We start from the raw sequence: 18,806 nt of genomic DNA, 5'->3' as shown, positions 1-18,806 counted from the left end.
ACAGCGATAGGAAATGGCCATATGTATTGGTCTGAAACAAATCCTTGTTGGAGTACTTTTCTACTTGATTACCACAGCAATTTATTTTTTTGATGAAGTTGATTTAAAGCAGCAACATAAAAAGAACATTCAAAAGATGTGGGGGAGATGTATGTTTTAGAAAATAGCCTTTAAGTCTATAATTTCTGTATAGAAAACACTGTTTTACTAGACAGCTTGGCCCAGTGTGTAAATAAAGTGAGCAACTAACCATGTTGCTGTAGTAAAACAGCACCATTCTTAGATTAATCTATGATTGCTATATTATCATGACCCTATAGCAAGATATATCATTGAGGGTATGGTGGAGCAGCTATAGATTGGCGACAAATCCCAGGGAGACTTGACTGGCACCTTCTTTATGTATCTTTAGGCACCTGGCAAAAATATTCCTCTTCTCCCACAACTTTGGCTAATTAAACTATCTATGGTGTGTTAGTCAGATGCGCGGGGTATAAATAATAAATTATTATTATTATTACTGTTTTGTTTAAAAAAAAAAAAAAAAAGGCCAGTAGCACCTTAGAGACCAGCTAAGTTTGTTCTAGGTATTAGTTTTCGTGTGCATGCACACTTCTTCAGATACACGAAAGCTTATACCCAGAACAAACTTAGTCGGTCTCTAAGGTGCTACTGGACTAATTTATTTATTTCGACTGTGTCAGACCAACACGGCTACCTAACTGTTTTGTTTGTTACTGTGGCATGATTGTTTTTGTGTTTTTATATTGTAAACTGCCCTGTGATCTTTGGACAAAGAGCGGTATAGAATTTTAATTAAAAAATAAGAAGAAATAAATGAATTTTGTATAGGCAGTGGCCCTAAGCGGCTACTCAAGCTTTTATCCAGGATTAATGTGTGCCGTCACCCATTTCCTGACAACCACATAGCAGTAAAGGGGAAAGGAACAAAGCTGCAGAGGTGCGCTGGTGCATGCGCACTCCTATAGCATGGGCTCGTAATAATTAATGCATGGTTAGGGGAGGGGAAATTGCTCAGAGCTGCGCTTAGGAAGAGAGTACCTGGGAGAGAATTTTCCATTCTCAAAGGATTGGTACTGCAGTTATTGAAGAAAACAGATCTGCAGAAGCTCGCTCAAGGCCCCGATCATGGAAAGAGTTGAATTCCCAAATCTCTTGTCGTTCACATCCCTGAACACATTGCTACCACTTACGAAGCTTTGTCAGGATGCTTTGCTATATACCTTAGGGATATCAGTGGACATCAGGGTGCTGCTACCTCACACCTGTTTATATCTTGATACGATACAGCAGGAGTGGGGAGCCTGCAGCCCACAGACCCAATTAAGCCTGGCATGGATCCCAGTTCAGCCTGCAGGTTGTTTTCCCAAAACACTTTCAGCTATGCTGGATTGTTCCATGCCAACTTCTCCCCATAAGCAACAGTGACCGACCTTTGCCCACACTGTGAGATTGTTTCCGTCACAATAAAACATGGTCTAGTGCATGGGTAGGCAAACTAAGGCCTGAGGGCTGGATCTGGCCCAGTAGCCTTCTAACTCCGGCCCATGTACGTTCTGGGAATCAGAGTGTTTTTACACGAGTAGAATGTGTCCTTTTACAGTGGTACCTTGGGTTAAGTACTTAATTTGTTCCGGAGGTCGGTTCTTAACCTGAAACTGTTCTTAACCTGAAGCACCATTTTAGCTAATGGGGCCTCCTGCTGCCGCCGCATTGCCGCAGCACGATTTTTGTTCTTACGCTGAAGCAAAGTTCTTAACCCGAGGTACTATTTCTGCGTTAGCGGAGTCTGTAACCTGAAGCGTATGTAACCTGAAGTGTATGTAACCTGAGGTACCACTGTATTTAAAATGCTTCTCTGGGTTATTTGTGGGGCCTGCCTGGTGTTTTTACATGAGTAGAATGTGTGCTTTTATTTAAAATGCATCTCTGGGTTATTTGTGGGGCCTGCCTGGTGTTTTTACATGAGTAAAATGTGTGCTTTTATTTAAAATGCATCCCTGGGTTATTTGTGGGGCATAGGAATCCGCGCCCCCCCCCCAATAAATATATATATATATATATATATATATATATATATATATATATATATATATATATATAAAAAAATCTGGGCCCCCCACAAGGTCTGAGGGACAGTGGACCGGCCCCCTGCTGAAAATGTTTGCTGACCCCTGGTCTAGTGTGACTTCTTATATGTTGGGTTGTGGCTCTTACTTGGTGCTTTTGTGCGAAGCTTACCAGCTGAGGCAACAGCTAAACATAAGAAAATGTACAGCAAAAGAGAATGGGCACCTTCAGTTCTGGTTCACAACCTCATAACAGTAGTTACTGTCAGCTGGAAAAATCACACTGCAAAGATGGATATAATATTGAAACCTCTTCAGCAGAAACAGCAAATGGTGTTTTCAACCGTGGAACCACAGACTTAAACCATGTGGATTAATTTGTTTGCCTTGCACATGGCTATATGCAGCTGTTTTAACTTCCTTCTCCATGATGCGAATGCAGGGGGAGGGGGATGGACAGACACAGAAAATCTTGTTTATATTTGAGCCTGCATAACCTTTACTTGCTGCAAACCATTCTGTGCTCTTCAGACGGGCAGTATGTAAATTTAATAACATAAGAAATAAAGAAGTAAAAAAATCCATTGCTCAGTGTTAAACATAAAAACCATTGATTAGGGGAACTATCTCACTTTTTATGTAATTTTCCAAGCAATTTTCTTACTATAATCAGCAGACTCAGAAGGAAAAGAGCATTGAAAATTGCATAGCTGTAACAAACAAGAGCCCATCAATACCAGCTTTTTGCCTCCAGCCATGGCCGGCAAGATGCTTTGGGAAGCTCACACTGTCAACCCTACCATTAGGCAAAGGGAGGCGGCTGCCTCAGGTGGTAGATACTGGGCTGGGCGATATGGTAGCAACCACCCTAATTCCCATGAGCTGGTGGTGATTCTGCTTGCTCATTCTGGCTTCTTTAGCTGTCTGGCTACATCACCTTCTTCCAGTGGCTTGAAAAAAGCCCAGACTGAGCAAGCAGACTGTGAGGCTACCAGTACAAGCTCCACGCACCTAGCAGCCATTGCACATGTGAATGTGTGGCTCTGCTCAAATTGCACATGCTGGCACCACCGCTGCTGCACTGCAGCATTTGCCAACTGCCTAGTGGAGCACTTAGCAAGCAGCAATGAAGTATTGGAAGGCAGATCTGTATGTGCAGCCTGTCCTGTGCCCCCTAAACTGCCCCCAGTTGCAGTGGAAGATGCTGTCCTGTCACCAGTTTTGAAGTAACTGGCAGTCTGGTCCACATCTGTATGTGGAATGGAGGGAGGCACCTACTGGTCCAGAAAGAATGTCTTGCGCTGGCCCACTGTGCTCATGGCCTGTTGCATGACCCCAGCAATCAGAAAAACCAGCATGCATCTCAAAAGAATACCCATGCAGTCGGCCACTCCTTCATTGCCTTGAATAAGTTTGATTTGTATGCGTTTGATGCGCATTTGTGGTGTGAAGCTTTGGTTGCTCTTGGCTATTCTCACATGAAGCTGCACAGCACAGGTCTACTTCTGCCTGATCCTTTAAGTGGATGCTGAACATAGGACCTTCTGCATGTGCTCTACCACTAACAGAGCCGGCCCTCCTATTAGCTAGAGTCAGGTGACTGCCTCAGGCAGCAGCTGCTAGAGTGTTGCAGGAGGTGGCAGCTCTCAAGCGATCCCATCTGTTGGATGACAGCTGTGTGTGCCACATGGTCTGTTCGGAACACCCTAAGCTAGCTTGAGGTCCTCAGGTGTGGTGGAGGATTTAGCCCAAGAGTCACATTCCCTTTGGGGGAATCTCCTGGAGGTCACATGCCAGTGGTGGGTGGGACCAGAGGCAGGGAGGGTGCAAAGGAGGATGGGTGAGGGGTGTGTCCTGGGTAGAGTTTGTGTGGTTCAGGGGGACGTATAGCTTGGTGAGAGTCCCCAAAACCATTTGACCTACATTTCTCACTCCTGCTTTAGGAAGTATGCCATACTGTATACTACAGTTAACACATAACTGTAAGACAGCCAAAGGTATACTGAATCAGTCAACATTTAGAATTTTTTTTAGCTCCTTAATTCCCTTAATTGTTCTGAGTTTTTGTAAGAGATGTATGTTTCGAACTACAAACTATCATCATGATGTGCAAGCCTCCATCAACTCAAGCAGTCTTTGGCCCACTAAACATGACTTTTTCTCTATAATTAACAGAGAGAAACGCAATTTAGGATTCTTTTTTCAAAGTTCTTATTTTGTGCATGTGCATGCTTGCAGTGTCTCTTGACAACTGTAGCGCAGGCGGCAGCAGAACAAGTCCCAGGGACCTAGCCCTGATTGCCTGCTCACTTGAGAGGGGAAAGAGCTTTGATGTAGTGCAAAGCTTGCAATTGCAGCTCTGGTCCTTTGCAAGAAGAGCTGCTGCAAGAAGACAGAAGTAGAAGGGGAAATGACTCAGCAGAGAAGTAGACCTGTATTCTTTTGAAACCACAATTTAGGGGCTGCCACTGAAAAAGCACTCTCCTGGGCCACCATTCCCTGTACATCTGAGGGTATCGGAAACGAGGTTAGGCTGAGACGTAGTGACTGATCCACAGTCACCTACTTTAGCTTAATGCCTGAGAAAATATTTGAGCCTGGGTCTCCCTGGCCGAATCCTAGCAAGTGGTTAAAGTAATCAAGTTCTGAGCATGTGCCAACAGCGACTGCAGGCCTCGGCAGCTTGAGCTGATGAATGCTGACCATTCAGGCACAAAGGCAGGACAGCAGCTCAAAATAGGTATCATTTGTGGAGTGTTTCAGGAAATAGTGGCGCGTGTGCCCTTGATTTTGTGCCTGTCATTTGCAAACTCAGTATGCATCACTGACATTTTAATTGTAGCACCTTTTCAATTATATCGCATTTTGTAATGTACGTATTTCTTTTACAGATATTATCTCTGTCTTTGGGAGCGCTTCATTTTCTTTGCAGCATCATTTGCAGGCATGCAAATTACATTTTGTGTGTGTGTATAGGTATGTATAGATGTTTATTAATTAATTAATTAATTAATTAATTAATTAATTATATACCGCCTTTTCTCCCAAGGAGCTCAAGGTGTTGCACATGGTTCTCCTCCCCATTTTATCCTCAAAACAACCCTGTGAGGTAGGTTCAGCTGAGAGGCAGTGACTGGCCCAAGGTCACCCAGTCGGCTTCATAGCTGAGCGGAGATTTGAACCCTGGTCTCCAGTTCATCTCTCTCTCTCTCTCTCTCTCTCTCTCTCTCTCTCTCTCTCTCTCTGTGTGTGTGTGTGTGTAAATTCTCTGTGTGCATTATAATAATAATTAAGCCTGTAAATGCTTAGCCAGTATCCTTTTTTTAAGTACAAGAAAACTAACATAGGACATGATCCAGTCAAAAGCTCTTTTGAATCACATGGATTTCAGCAGAAGAGATTAAGCATGTGCTTGAAAACAAGGGACTTCAAAGTGTTTAACTGGATCATGCACCAAATAGCAGCAAATACCTTTCTAAGCAAACTCATGCAGGCAGCAAACAAATACATTTCAAATTATAAGACAAAAGCCTACTTTTCCAAGACCTTGCTTGGGTTATTCTAAGCTTGGCTGTGTTCTTTTGTATGTACCTTAAATACCCAGTGGTGTTAATTGTGGTTTGGGCTCTTGTCAGGGCTGTAATATTAGAGAAATATAAACAGATCAAAAGCTAGCCTCTTTTAAGGACCTAGACTGGTGCTCAATCCTTGTGCCCTATTACAGAAGAAGTGAGATGTGATATACCATTGCCTCCCACAATTTCTAAAGCTGTTTCACGTTTAAAGAGATAACAACGATCTCTCAGCCAACTGCAGAACAACAGATATTATATGGTTACCCACACACAGCCCCATGATTGTTGTCATGACGTGTGCAATATGCTAATCCCTACACTTTGATTGGCTACTATACTGTCAGCCCACATGCCCACAACAAACATGGCGACCATGACTTCTTTCAGTCTAGGACTATTTTTTTCCAATTAAAATAAAAACAAAAAGATATTTTAGCCATATTAAACGCTGAATGGGATATTGATAATGATTTGAGGATAATTTTGGGAAATAGCTGTATTGAAACAGACACACAGCCTTGGGTCTAAATTATTGCTTGACAGCGACTATCGATAAGCAGGAAACACCATGTTAAAGAAATGTGAAGATAATTTCTAGTTGCACAACAAATTCAGTAAATAAAAGATGCTGATGCTAAGGGTAAAATAAAAAGTGTTGTTTATTAATCATAAGCCGCTAATAGCTAACAGCTTATTTATGAATAGCTCATTCACATTATTGAAATTACGTCAGGAATTTTTCTTTCCGCTAGTTTGCTGCAATTCTTCTTTGTACCTAGCTCCATCTTGTGGTTATGTATGCAGGAGACAGAGAATATGTTATGAGACACAGACAAACAGAAGATATGCTGAATAATTGGCGAGTGGGGGTGGGATGGGATTTCATATAGAGTTTCATGGAATTGAGGAGAATTCAAAACATACATCTTTCTAGAGGTTAGGTTGCAGTGGGAGTCTGCTCAACACATTTTGATCAGAAATATGTTACAACCTTCTCCAGATCTGAAGGAGGGGAAAGCTATTTTGCTGAAATGTTGAACGTACAGCTGATTGACTGGTTCTTGTGTCAACAGCAGCTACAACAAAAATGATTACTGCTTTCAGTTCAGTTATTACTACAGCGTCTATGGCTCATAATCGGTGTACAGAGTGGTTTTAAAAGTAGCATAAGCAATGGAGGGCTCCATATTTTTTAGTTGGGTTTCTCTCTGGGAAAATCCTTATTTAGTTGTCATGCAGAGGACCCATAAATAGCACCCCAGGAGATGACCCCATAATCTCAGCTGTGAAATAAATAGCATTACTTCGTCCCTGTCCATCCCTGCTCCACTACATCATTGCTCCAAACTCCTCCTCCTAACTCAATTGGGTTCCCAACATGTTATGTCATATTTCCTTTGAAAAGCATGGTTGCTGTGCTGCATCGTCCACAGGAGTGAGTGGGCAGGAGATCAGCCCAGTAATGTTTTGTCAATATGAACATCCAGAGGAAAAGTTGACAACATGTATTTCTGGACTTGAAAAATAACCCCTATCAATAGCTTCAGTTGTGAAATCTACTTTAGACGTCAGAAGCTTGTGCTTCTAATTCCGTATCACATGAGCAAAGCTGACGTAATCTCAGACCTTGTCTACAGGAAGAACAGTTGCTAATACAGTGTTATCTGTAGGGTTGTGGCTGCTTGCCTGAAGCAGGAGTCTTGTCAGTACTTTTTATGTTCTAGATCTTTTCTTGTACATCCAGCTCCATAATTATGTAAGTTTCCATATTTGGGACCAACCAGAGCTATGTTAACTAATGCAAATTTCAGGTCAGTAACTTTCTGATTACTGTGAACTAACATTTCCTTTTCTGTGTTAATTTTTGAGATCTATGGATATGAAAGAGGGAGAACAACTTTAGCGTCGGCATATATCTGGATACATCCACTGAGTTTTGATTTACTATTTTTAATGGCCAACATAATGGTGCAGATACAATTTTCTACAAAAAGTAGTCCAGTTGGTTTTATATGTGTGGATGATGTTTTTTTCTTCAAATTTCAGAATATGGCCCTAAATTAATTATCCAATAAAGATGACATAAATGATTGATTTTGAGTTATGCACCTTGTAAACTGTACCTGCAAAATGCTATGAAATTTGTCCATTTGCAGTTCTGATAAGACTGTTTCACAGTTCCTCTTAAGCTATATGTGTGTTGGGGGGGTACCACTGATTTTACTGCTGACCTTTGCCAAATGCATTTCAAAATAGTTTTATATTTTAAAGCTAGCATCTTAATATAGTTTTAATAACAACATATAAAGATACTGTATAGGTAGTGCCAAAAATTTAACCCGTATATTTAAACTACAATGGTCTTTTTTATCTAAGTATATACACAGCTTCTTTGCTTTCAAAATTGCCATTTAATACTTGTCTTGTTTTCCAGGACTGGGCATAAAAGTTCTTAATGTACATCTTCCATTACCACTCCCTGACTGCTTTTGCCTACACAAAATAGAATTTAAGTCTTTCAAAGTCCAGGCCTATACATGTATATTCAAAAGTAAGCCCAAATGAGTTCAACAGTTTTACTCTCAGGTAAGTGGGTAAAGGATTGCAGCCTCAGTGTGCCATCCTTTGCAGCAAAAGCAAATAACCTGTCTTTCAATTTCAAACATTCAGTCTGAATGCTCCTCTACTGCAAGTCCTAATACACAAGTGCTTCCCTCTCTGTCTCTGGGTTAATTGAAACCGTCTCATTTAGTGCAGTTTTTGTTTTCACAGGCTCTAACAATCCTATGGATTTTGATTGCTCAGCTGTTTCAGTTTCCTCACCAGGACTTCTAGGCCTTTAATTGGAACAGGGCAATTAGAGATCAGGCCTGTTTAAAGCTTATTACACTGTCTTGTGATAATTTGGCTTCTCAGTCTCTGACAGAGATGGTTAAGATAAGCTTTGTATCCATAAAAACTTGGAACCATGGTGGGGTTTTTTTAAAGAATTTGGTGCACAAGATTCAAGCCAGCCGGATAGAGAGGATACAAATAATAAATTATTATTATTATTATTATTATTATTATTATTAACCATAATGAAAATGAAGGACCATCAAATCACTGTGGAAGAAAACTCAGTTTATCTGTATTTACTCCCTTTGTTGCATATGAAATATGTCTTTCTAGAAGAGGTTACGGGAGTGAAGGGGTGCATTCAGAGTGGGGGAACAAGATATTTGCTCTTTGCTGCAAAGGATGGTAAACTGTAATTCTATACCCACTTACCTGGGAAGAAACCTGAATAGTTTAGGGTACGCTCATACACATTTACCTGGGAGTGTGTCTCATTTAATTCGGTGAGACTTATTTCAGAGTAAATGTGCCTAGGTTTGCACTGAGAGTCATCTTTAGTGACATAGTTGATGTCAAAGGGAGAGTAAGAAGGAAACCCTCCCTCCTCTCTGGTAGATATATTACCCCCACCCCCTGACCACAGCTGGACCTCTGTGATTACTGGACGGAAAGGTACTTTTTCATGTGCTTGCCTCCCCAATGCACTTTGCCTCTTCTGTGCCTCCTTCCCTCCTGCCCGGTGTTGTCATTGTACAGTGATCATGGAATCATAGAATTGTACAGTTGGAAGCAACCATATCTAGTCCAATGCAGGAATCTTTTGTCCAACATGGGGCTCAAATCCATGATCCTGAGATTATCAAAATATTTAAACTGATGTGCTGAGCACAACCTTTCTAAGTCGGAAGAGAAAACTGCACAGTACTACTACAACACAACAGAGGGGGAAAGCTTTCGAAGCAGACGTTCTGCTTACCCTGCAGTCAATATCTGTACTGGATCCGAAATTTTTATATATGTAAATTGTTTTAACCATTTTCATATCTGTAATTGTTTTTATATATGCAACTGTTTATATATGTTTTATTGCATTGCTGAAATTACTTTGAGATGCTTCACATAAAGTGATTCATAAATGAAATTACTACAGGTGTCCCTCCACTTACGTGGGGGCTACGTTCCAAGCCCCTGTGCACATAAGTGAAATCACGTGAAGTGGGGAGCTAGGTACAAAGAAGAATTGCACCAAAATTATCCACAACTAGAACTGAAGCTCTGGGACCAGCCGGAGACTGGAGGATGCATTGAAAGGCGGCAGTGGCTGTTAGGCGGGGAGGCTTAGCAGCATAAACAAAGCCCCACTACACCTCTGGTCTCTTAGGGGCTTCCTTCGCCTTCACTTACATCCTCTTTGGTCTCTGCGGAGGTTCTCCTCATGAGCCACAGGGACTCTCCAGCTCTCCCCCGCCATTTCCGGGTTTGAATTACTTATTTAGTGGCGCCGTGTGTATACATGGTTGTGTGTGAGTTGATTGCACATAAATGGGGGGCACACCTATAATAATGATATTAAAAAAATGAAGAAAATACTGTGCACAGTATCCATTAGGGGGAGCTTAAAATCCATTTATTCCCCTTTTAAATTTATTTGCCTTCGCCTTCATTTTTAGATTGCTCCATTGGGTTGTCAAAGACTACTTTAAGCTAGACTACTTTAAGCTATTAGGGTCTCTGCCTGCCCCTTTGAAGAGATATTGGAGGAGAGTAAATTAAGAATGGAAGAAGCATTTCCTCTCCAATCCTCCCCATAGAAGTGTCTTTAAAGAATCAAAAATAAAAAATATTTTTTCCTGCAAAACTGAGGAGTCATGTGAGTATGCAGAAACTCTTGTTCTGTCTACATTTTCACTGACCTGCTGGTTAGCATATAGAACCACCAAGTTCTTTATTAGAGAAAATGATTTTATTATCCTTATAGATTGAATAGAGCAATCGTCTTTTGAAAGAGCAATGTTGTCAGATAAAGCCTTGAGATGTCACTGAACAGCACATGATATTGCTTTTTGATCCAGTTAACTTTTTTGTCTCTTTTTCTTTTATACAGCTGACCATCATGTCCCACTTAAAGGATCTCAAAGACAACTTCCACAGTGACACAGTCCTTTCCATCCTTAATGAACAACGCAATCGGGGTGTTTTATGTGATGTTACTATAATTGTGGAAGACACCAAATTTAAAGCCCACAGCAACGTCTTGGCTGCTTCAAGCCTTTATTTCAAAAATATATTTTTGAGTCGTGCTGCATGTATTTCTGGACATGTACTAGAGCTAAACGACCTCAAGGCTGAAGTGTTCACAGAAATACTCAATTATATCTACAGTTCCACTGTAGTTGTTAAAAAGCAGGAGACTGTCCTAGACCTTGCAGCTGCAGGGAAGAAACTGGGAATATCCTTTCTAGAAGATCTTCTGGAAAAAGGGCCTTCAAATTCTCCTGGCCCATATTCATTTTGCAATAGTGAAAAGGGCGAAGTCAAAGAAGAAAAAAGACAAGACGATTCAGCTATCACAAACGGACCAAGAATCACAAATGCATACTCAATTTTTGAGACAGAAAATAGTAATAATTTGTTTTCTCCTCTTGATCTGAGAGCAAGTTTTAAAAAAATTCCAGAAGTAAATAAAGCTCCCAGCAGTGGTCAGGATAGGAATGGGACTTGCAAAGATGTGGAACCAGCCAGCACATTAGCGGAACATTCCTATGCTGTTACTACAGGTTTTGATTCTTTTCAACGAAATTCCTTTTATAACAATGAAAATAGCGCTGCTTGTAAAATGGGTGAAGAAGAACCTGAAGCTGTCCAGTCAATGCCTCTGGCTGAATCCGTAATTCAAACATATAGTATGCCAAAGGCTACTTATAACTCCCATGACAGCGAAGTACCTGCAGCAAAGGGATCAAACCACAAAGGAACCAGTGCGGAAGGTCACCACAAAGCAGTAAACGATCACACAATTTCTTTTGATAAATCCCACCCAAATACCGTCCTCCCGTCAAAGGAAGATGAAAATAAATCGGATCACATTTCTGGATCAGTAGCCACAGTCATTCCACGTGTCTATAACTGTTGCACCAAACCGCTTAATGATGGGACTCAGTTCTGCACTCCTCTTCAACTTCACCCACAGCCCCAAGAACCTTTAGTCTGCAGGTACTGCAGCAAACAATTTGAAAGTGCTACTGGACTAGAGACACATGAGCAAGTATGCAGGGAATTGGGCAGCTTGTGTGCTCCAAGTGAAAATGAGCAGAGTCGTTTAGATAATTTTGCAACTTCTAATGGGAAAACTGGCACCTCATATGTGAACCTAGAGCCTGCAATGACAGAAAATAATCTACCCGATTATTCTGTCACAAACTCCACCATGCCAGAAACGGACCACTTTGTTAACGTCGTTGATGGACAAATACTTTATACTTGCAATGTCTGCAAACGGACCTATGTCACCTTGTCTAGCCTCCGAAGACATTCAAATGTTCATTCGTGGAGAAGGACTTATCCTTGCCATTACTGCAACAAAGTATTTGCATTGGCAGAATACCGTACCAGACACGAAATCTGGCACACAGGAGAAAGGCGGTATCAGTGTATCTTCTGCCTTGAGACCTTTATGACATATTACATACTAAAAAACCACCAGAAATCTTTCCATGCAATTGACCATCGGCTTGGAGTTAATAAGAAAACGGCTAATGGCGGCCTGAAGCCAAGTGTATATCCTTACAAACTTTATAGGCTTTTGCCTATGAAATGCAAAAGAGCGCCGTATAAAAGTTATGGAAACTCACCATATGAAAGTGTGCAAGCAAATGTGCAAGTTAATGAAATACCTTCTAGTACCTGCATCGTTCAGAATACTGTCACTTCTGAATTGAATTTTTCAAACACAAGTGTCTCCTTGGAAACATCTTCATGTAGCGATGCAAGGGCGGCACCTGTGAACCCTCCAAATAGTTCTTCCTGGGAATGTGGTACATCAGAATCAGACCTTAAAAATAATACTTATACTACAGAAAGGCCATTGCCTTTCACAGAACTTAACTCTGGTCCTCAGGAATATGATCACTCTCTTCAAACGGTTAGTAGTAGCAATGTCAATGAAAATCCAACCTCTGTTATTAACTACAATAATTCAGCATCTCCTGTAAAAGTGCACCAGGGTAGAGTTTCATCTGTAATAATGCACAGTAACTCTGTCAATGCAATAGGAAGCAGCATTATAGCAACCCCAGATATTACGGCCAGCCAAGGGGCAAGCAATGACCACATACATGGGTCAGATGATCTCAAAAGCAATGGTAGGACAAGAAGCAATAAGGAAAAGAAAAAAGTACCACTGTATGACAAAGAAGAGACATCGGAGGAATTAAAATATATGACAAATACAGAAATCTCTGACAGACCCACTGGAATCTTTGAACCTTCAAGTAAGACTGAAACCTACATTGCAAAACCTGCATTGCCAGGAACATCTGCCGATAGCAATGTGGCTCCTCTGTGTCAAATAACAGTTAAAATTGGGAATGAAGCCATTGTGAAAAGACAAATTTTGGGGTCAAAACTGTTTTACAAAAAAGGAAGGAGACCTAAATATGAATCCAGAGAAGATCATGCAACTCAGGCTGCAGAACGAGAAAAGCGAGAGAGAAGTACGCCTCGAGTTTGTCGACCAGACTACATTGAACTCAATGAAATGTGTGATGATGTAAGCGACCATGACTCCAATGATAAACCGTGGCGCCCATATTACAATTACAAACCAAAAAAGAAATCTAAACAACTAAGGAAAATGAGAAAGGCAAAATGGAGAGAGAAGTACAAAAGCAGAAATTCCTACAGAGAAAGTGAAAAGCCATGCGTCACAAGTTATGCACTTAGGAACCTTCCTGAAGAAAAGGTCCCTAATCAGGAAGATGATGGCGGAATGCCGAGTCTTCCCTGTGAACTCTGTAAAAGAGAGAGCTCTTCTACTGAAGGAGCCAATGAACATTTACACTGGGAGAGAACTGCTTCTGGGCCCTATATTTGTGAGGTATGCCAAAAGGGGTTCCAGAGCCCATCTGCTCTAAGGATGCATATGCGATGTCATACAGGAGAGAAGCCCTACCCTTGCAAAACCTGTGGGAAGAGGTTTTCAGTAGCAGGAAACTTGCAGAAGCATGAACACACCCACTCAAAGGTCAAGGAGTTTGTCTGTCAGTACTGCAACAAGGCATTCACTCTAAATGAAACACTCAAAATACATGAGCGAATCCACACAGGTGAAAAGCGCTACCACTGTCAGTTTTGCTTCCAGAGCTTCTTGTACCTTTCTACCAAAAAGAATCATGAGCAAAAGCATAAACGTGAGCATAGCGGGAAGGGATATGCCTGTTTTCAGTGCCCAAAAGTTTGCAAGACAGCTGCAGCCCTTGGAATGCACCAGAAGAAACATTTGTTCAAAAGCTCCAAGCAAGAGGATAGAAAAGATTATCCATTTCATGAAGGCACTAAGCCATTTGCAAGTCAACACTTCATTGACTCAGATGGGCAGGAAACAGCTAAACCTTTACTAAGTCAAAATGCAATTGATGCAGATGGGCATGAGGCAACTAGCATTCAGAATTATGCATCAGATGTTGGACTTTGAGTAAGAAAAACACACAACAGGCAAAGAAAACAGAAAGAAGAGAGACCAGAAGTACGAGTACTTAATTAATAGACAATAATAATAGTCTAGACTTATGGAAGTTCTAAAACTTGAGGTATTGCATTTAAATATATTTAATATATTACATGAAAAAATGTGCCAGAAAAAGCTAAAATGAGAATTTTATAGAAGTAGACATTTATGTCTCATAGAAGAAAAAATATGCCTAATTTAAACATGTTAGTATATTTTAAATGATTTCCCATTGAGGTGGATTATGACTAGTTTATTAAGAGTCTGAACCATTCATTCATTCTCATATATGTGAGGATGGATTCTAATAAATCACTATGTTATTAAGAGTGTACTGCAAGTGTGTCACAGGCTTGTTATATATTAGGGCTATCAGGTGGATAGCTTGATCACACAGCTAGAGAAGGCAAACAGTCCATAGGGCTGAACCCTCTTCCCTCCCTCCCACGTGTGTATACAACAGCAGTCAGTCTATAACTTTCATGTGAAAATCCATGCACATCTCCTATATACAGCTATTCCTTTCTTCCCCAATGACCTGGCAAAAGCCCTGCAACAAAATGTTTTCCTGCTTAGAGTTCAATCAGCTGTCCTCCTCTAAGATACCATATTCCATTTCTGCTACCACCCAGTTTTTTGTGTCATAATTGTCATTTAACATTCCATGGCCACTGAGTGCACTCAACTCCTCAACTGGCTGTTTTGGTTTCCCCCTCTACTTCTGCTTTGTTTGTACTTCTGCAAACCTTGCAGCTCCCCTATCCATGCCGATACCTCCCTCTTGGCATGGATGGGGCCAAATAGGCTACGAAAGGATCGGTATTTGCCTCAGAACTTTAGAAACAGAGGGAACAAGTCTTGGAAGATTCTTCAGCAGACAATTAACATCCACCCTATTAAGAAAATATTTGGTCTTTTCCATTAGTTATGCACTTTTATTTAATTTGATCAGGCTTGATGGCACTGCATATTAGGTAATATGAAGGGGAGGGTAAGCTGTCTTAAGAATAGTAGAAATATCTTGTTTCTACTATATCTTACATCACTGGTAAGGCCTCTAGGGCTACAAATTAATAATAGGGTTGATAGGGAAATAAATAAAAAGGAGCCACGCTCTCAAGAGAAATATTCAGGAAGACAAGAATTTTATGAAATATATTATGTCAGGAAAAAGAATGACAGACCTTTAAGAGAACAATCCTATGGTGGTGAAGAGATTCTGTGGTAGAGCCACATCTGAAGCCCAGCCAGCTAGCTGTGACCATGCTGGGGCTAGCAATGTTTATTCTCTCTTTTTATTATTTCATTTTAATTGCTATTCCTCCCCATTGATGCTAATGGAGGGAAATTGTTATGTCAGCACCAGGGCTGGTGTAGTTTTGGGTTCTTTTCAAGGACATGCCAGGGAAATGAGGGGGCTTAGGACCTCCACAGCCTCTGCAAACATATCCTTATCATCATCAAATTTATTACCCATCCTTCACCAGCAGGTTACAACTATTTAAAATTAAAAAGTTAAAACAGATTCCAAACACAGGAATAGGATGGGCCTTGAAAACACATGTCTCAGGTGCCACAAGCTAAGGTAGGCATGGCCAAACTGGGCCCTCCAGCTGTTTGGGGATTACAACTCCCATCATCCCTAGCTAACAGGACCAGCGGTCAGGGATGATGGGAATTGTAGTCCCAAAACAGCTGGAGGGCCAAGTTTGGCCATGCCTGGCCTAGGGTAAAGAGGTACCCTTGACACACCCCTGAAACATTCTGTTTTCCCCTACACTCTCCACCCCCACCCCCCCACTGCTGACAGGTCATCCACACCCATAGCATTTTGCCTAGGCATATGGGTAGCCTTTAGGAGCATAAGTACCACCTGCTAACAGGCAACTCTGAAAGCAGAGTGGCACTTGCTCAGCTTCTAACAACCCCTCCACTGGCTTCTGGCCAGCTTTATTGTCCTGTAGGGATACAAAAAGGGAAATAAATACATTTCAGATTCTAAGACAGTAGAAGCCCACAGGGCTGTATGCAAATACAGGGTCCTTTACCTTTAAGCATTAACACTAGTGCTAAGGGGTTCCCCACAGCTATATGTGCCCCATGCTGCCCCAAAATCTCTGGAGGGTTGGAGGGAAACCTAGAACAGATTTGGGGGGGTGGGGTGGCGGAGGATATAGGAAAACTCCTTGTGCAATGGCACAAGCTGCTTAGTGATACAATCTTATAGTCTACATTTCATAGAACAGGAATATTCTAAAGAATATCCACACTTGACACTGACCTTGTATATTAGTATTTAGATTCTCAGCTCCACCAAGCATAGAGAGCTACTAATACACTTACCTGCTTGTTTTAGGGGACAATACACAGGAAGTAACTATTTCACACGACTGAAACCAGTATTGAAGGAAGTTAATTGTGCCCTGGGTTGCTTTGGTTTGAGACGGTTGCAATTAGGAAATATAATTTTCATGAGGTATTTCAAGTAAGTAAATTATGACATTTTCTCAAATGACATGTATGCGAATGATTCTAAACCAAAGCCAATAATGTGTAATATTTATACATAGTGATAATTTTATAATTTTCTATAATTGTGCAATTAATATGGGAAATAATAGCTTCTGTTATGTTTGAGGGCTTTGTATATTTTGATAAAACACAATAACTTTGTAATTCTGTATGTTCTCTACAATTTATAGAAAAGCAGTTTTAAGATGGCAGCATTGTGTTTATAATTATTGGAATTATGTAAAAATAATGAGTAAAGTATTACTGACAAACTAGAATTAAAACAAGGTAGGAATGATGTTACATATTGTTAAGGACAGTGGTTTGCTACATAATGGTCTCTGTATTTTTGTTTAAAAAACTATTAAAATCTGGTGTTCAGAACTATGAAAAGAATCCAGTTTATTTTTTGCAAGATTGATGCTCATGATAATAGGTTTCTTTCATTAAAATAACCCGTATTTATTGTGTGTGTGTCTTCTCTCCCCGCCCCCAATAATTATTTTAACCTTCTTTGCATAACTTAGCCAGTTATCCTCAAACTGGTCAATCTGAAGGAACTGGAATCAAGCTAGTGATTTAATATGGAGAAAGTGATTTGAAAGTGCCTTATCCCTTATTAATTTGTATATGCTAATTTAATATGAAAACTTCACACACCTATTGGTGTGATAAAACAATCTTTTAATTCCAAATATTTGGAAAAAAAATTAATGCTAACCAAATGGTGACTACTGAATATGCATAAGATGACTCATTTAATTATTTGGATGGCTGTGTAAGGACAGTGCTGCTGTATCTGAGGCAGAGCGTCAGAGTGAGTGTAGGATGTCTGGTGAAAATTTGATAAATATGGGTGGGTGGAACATAAGGTGGTTTTAATGGGAAATGTTTAGAGTAGGTTTAGGGTTGGAGTGCAGATAGCCAGGTAGGCAGCCAAATCCAGCCTCCAGAAACATTCTGTCTGGTCTCCTCCAGCATAGCTTCTGATCCCAAGGAATTCCAAATACATATTAGTCATTTCCCCCAAAGTGCAGATCTTGGCAAAGGGGTCTTTAAATTTCTCTCCAGTAGTGTGAACAGCAAAGGGGTGCTGGAAACTGTAGCTCTGTGATAAATAAACTCTTGTTTCCAGGATTCTTTGGGGGAAACAATGACTGCTTAAAGCAGGCATAGGCAAACTCGGCCCTCCAGATGTTTTGGGACTACAATTCCCACCATCCCTGACTACTGGTCCTGTTAGCTAGGGATGATGGAAGTTGTAATCCCAAAACAGCTGGAGGGCCAAGTTTGCCTATGCCTGGCTTAAAGTGATATAAAAGTGCTTTTAATATATGGTGTGGAGCTCACCTTTGGCAGAGCCCTCTGATTATTACATAAGCCAGTCACACACAGAACAAGAGAAAGATCAATGTCAGCAGCTGAGGTACATCAAGAAGTGTTCTGAGAAAGCTTTTGTGGCTGTTCATACTGAGGGAAAGGAAGTTAAAAACACACACATTTCCTGTGCCTCTACCCCTGCGCTAGCGCCAGTATATCTAAGCCGAAAAGTGTCCCTGTTAAAAATTAGGGGTTTAGATTAACCCCTACTAATTGGGTTTAAGAGAGTCACACCTACATCCATCCAACCCTGCTACAATAATGGGTATGAACCTTAACTTGGAAAACACTACCAGGTTTTGCATGGGAGCATCACACATAGTAGAGGGACGGGGCTGGTACTGTGGGTTGAACCACAGTGTCTAGGACTTGCCAATCAGAAGGTTGGCAGTTCGAATCCCCACGACGGGGTGAGCTCCCATTGCTTGGTCCTTGCTCCTGCCAACCTAGCAGTTCGAAAGCACGCCAAAAAAAGTACAAGTAGATAAATAAGTACCGCTCCGGCGGGAAGGTAAAAGGTGTTTCCGTGTGCTGCTCTGGTTTGCCAGAAGCGGCTTAGTCACGCTGGCCACATGACCCGGAAGCTGTACGCCAGCTCCCTCGGCCAGTAAAGCGAGATGAGCAGCGCAGCCCCAGAGTCGGTCACAACTGGACCTAATGGTCAGGGGTCCCTTTACCTTTATCACA

At 41.1% G+C, this 18,806-nt stretch overlaps 1 protein-coding gene across 11 annotated transcripts in view; it reads left to right on the top strand.

The window, feature by feature from the left end:
• ZBTB38 (zinc finger and BTB domain containing 38) overlaps window positions 1-17,132 on the top strand; it is a 30,666-nt gene extending 13,534 nt beyond the window's left edge. For 6 of the 11 annotated variants that reach the window (XM_083442585.1, XM_083442584.1, XM_083442583.1 and 3 more), the window contains 2 exons: window positions 4,982-5,066; window positions 10,608-17,132. In XM_083442585.1, the coding sequence (XP_083298711.1) occupies window positions 10,617-14,195 (3,579 nt within the window). In that variant the 5' untranslated portion in view covers window positions 4,982-5,066; window positions 10,608-10,616 and the 3' untranslated portion in view covers window positions 14,196-17,132. Of the gene's footprint in view, window positions 1-4,981; window positions 5,067-6,369; window positions 7,477-10,443 lie in introns of those variants that run through there. The other 5 variants (XR_014511856.1, XR_014511857.1, XM_083442582.1 and 2 more) reach the window with 4 other exon arrangements.
• The last annotated feature ends 1,674 nt before the right edge of the window (window positions 17,133-18,806 follow it).

The sequence above is a fragment of the Podarcis tiliguerta genome, assembly GCF_965153285.1.
Source record: "Podarcis tiliguerta genome assembly, chromosome: 5".
Classification (NCBI taxonomy): domain Eukaryota; kingdom Metazoa; phylum Chordata; class Lepidosauria; order Squamata; family Lacertidae; genus Podarcis; species Podarcis tiliguerta.
Note: the sequence above shows the minus strand (reverse complement) of the source record. Positions and strands in the feature narration are given on the sequence as shown.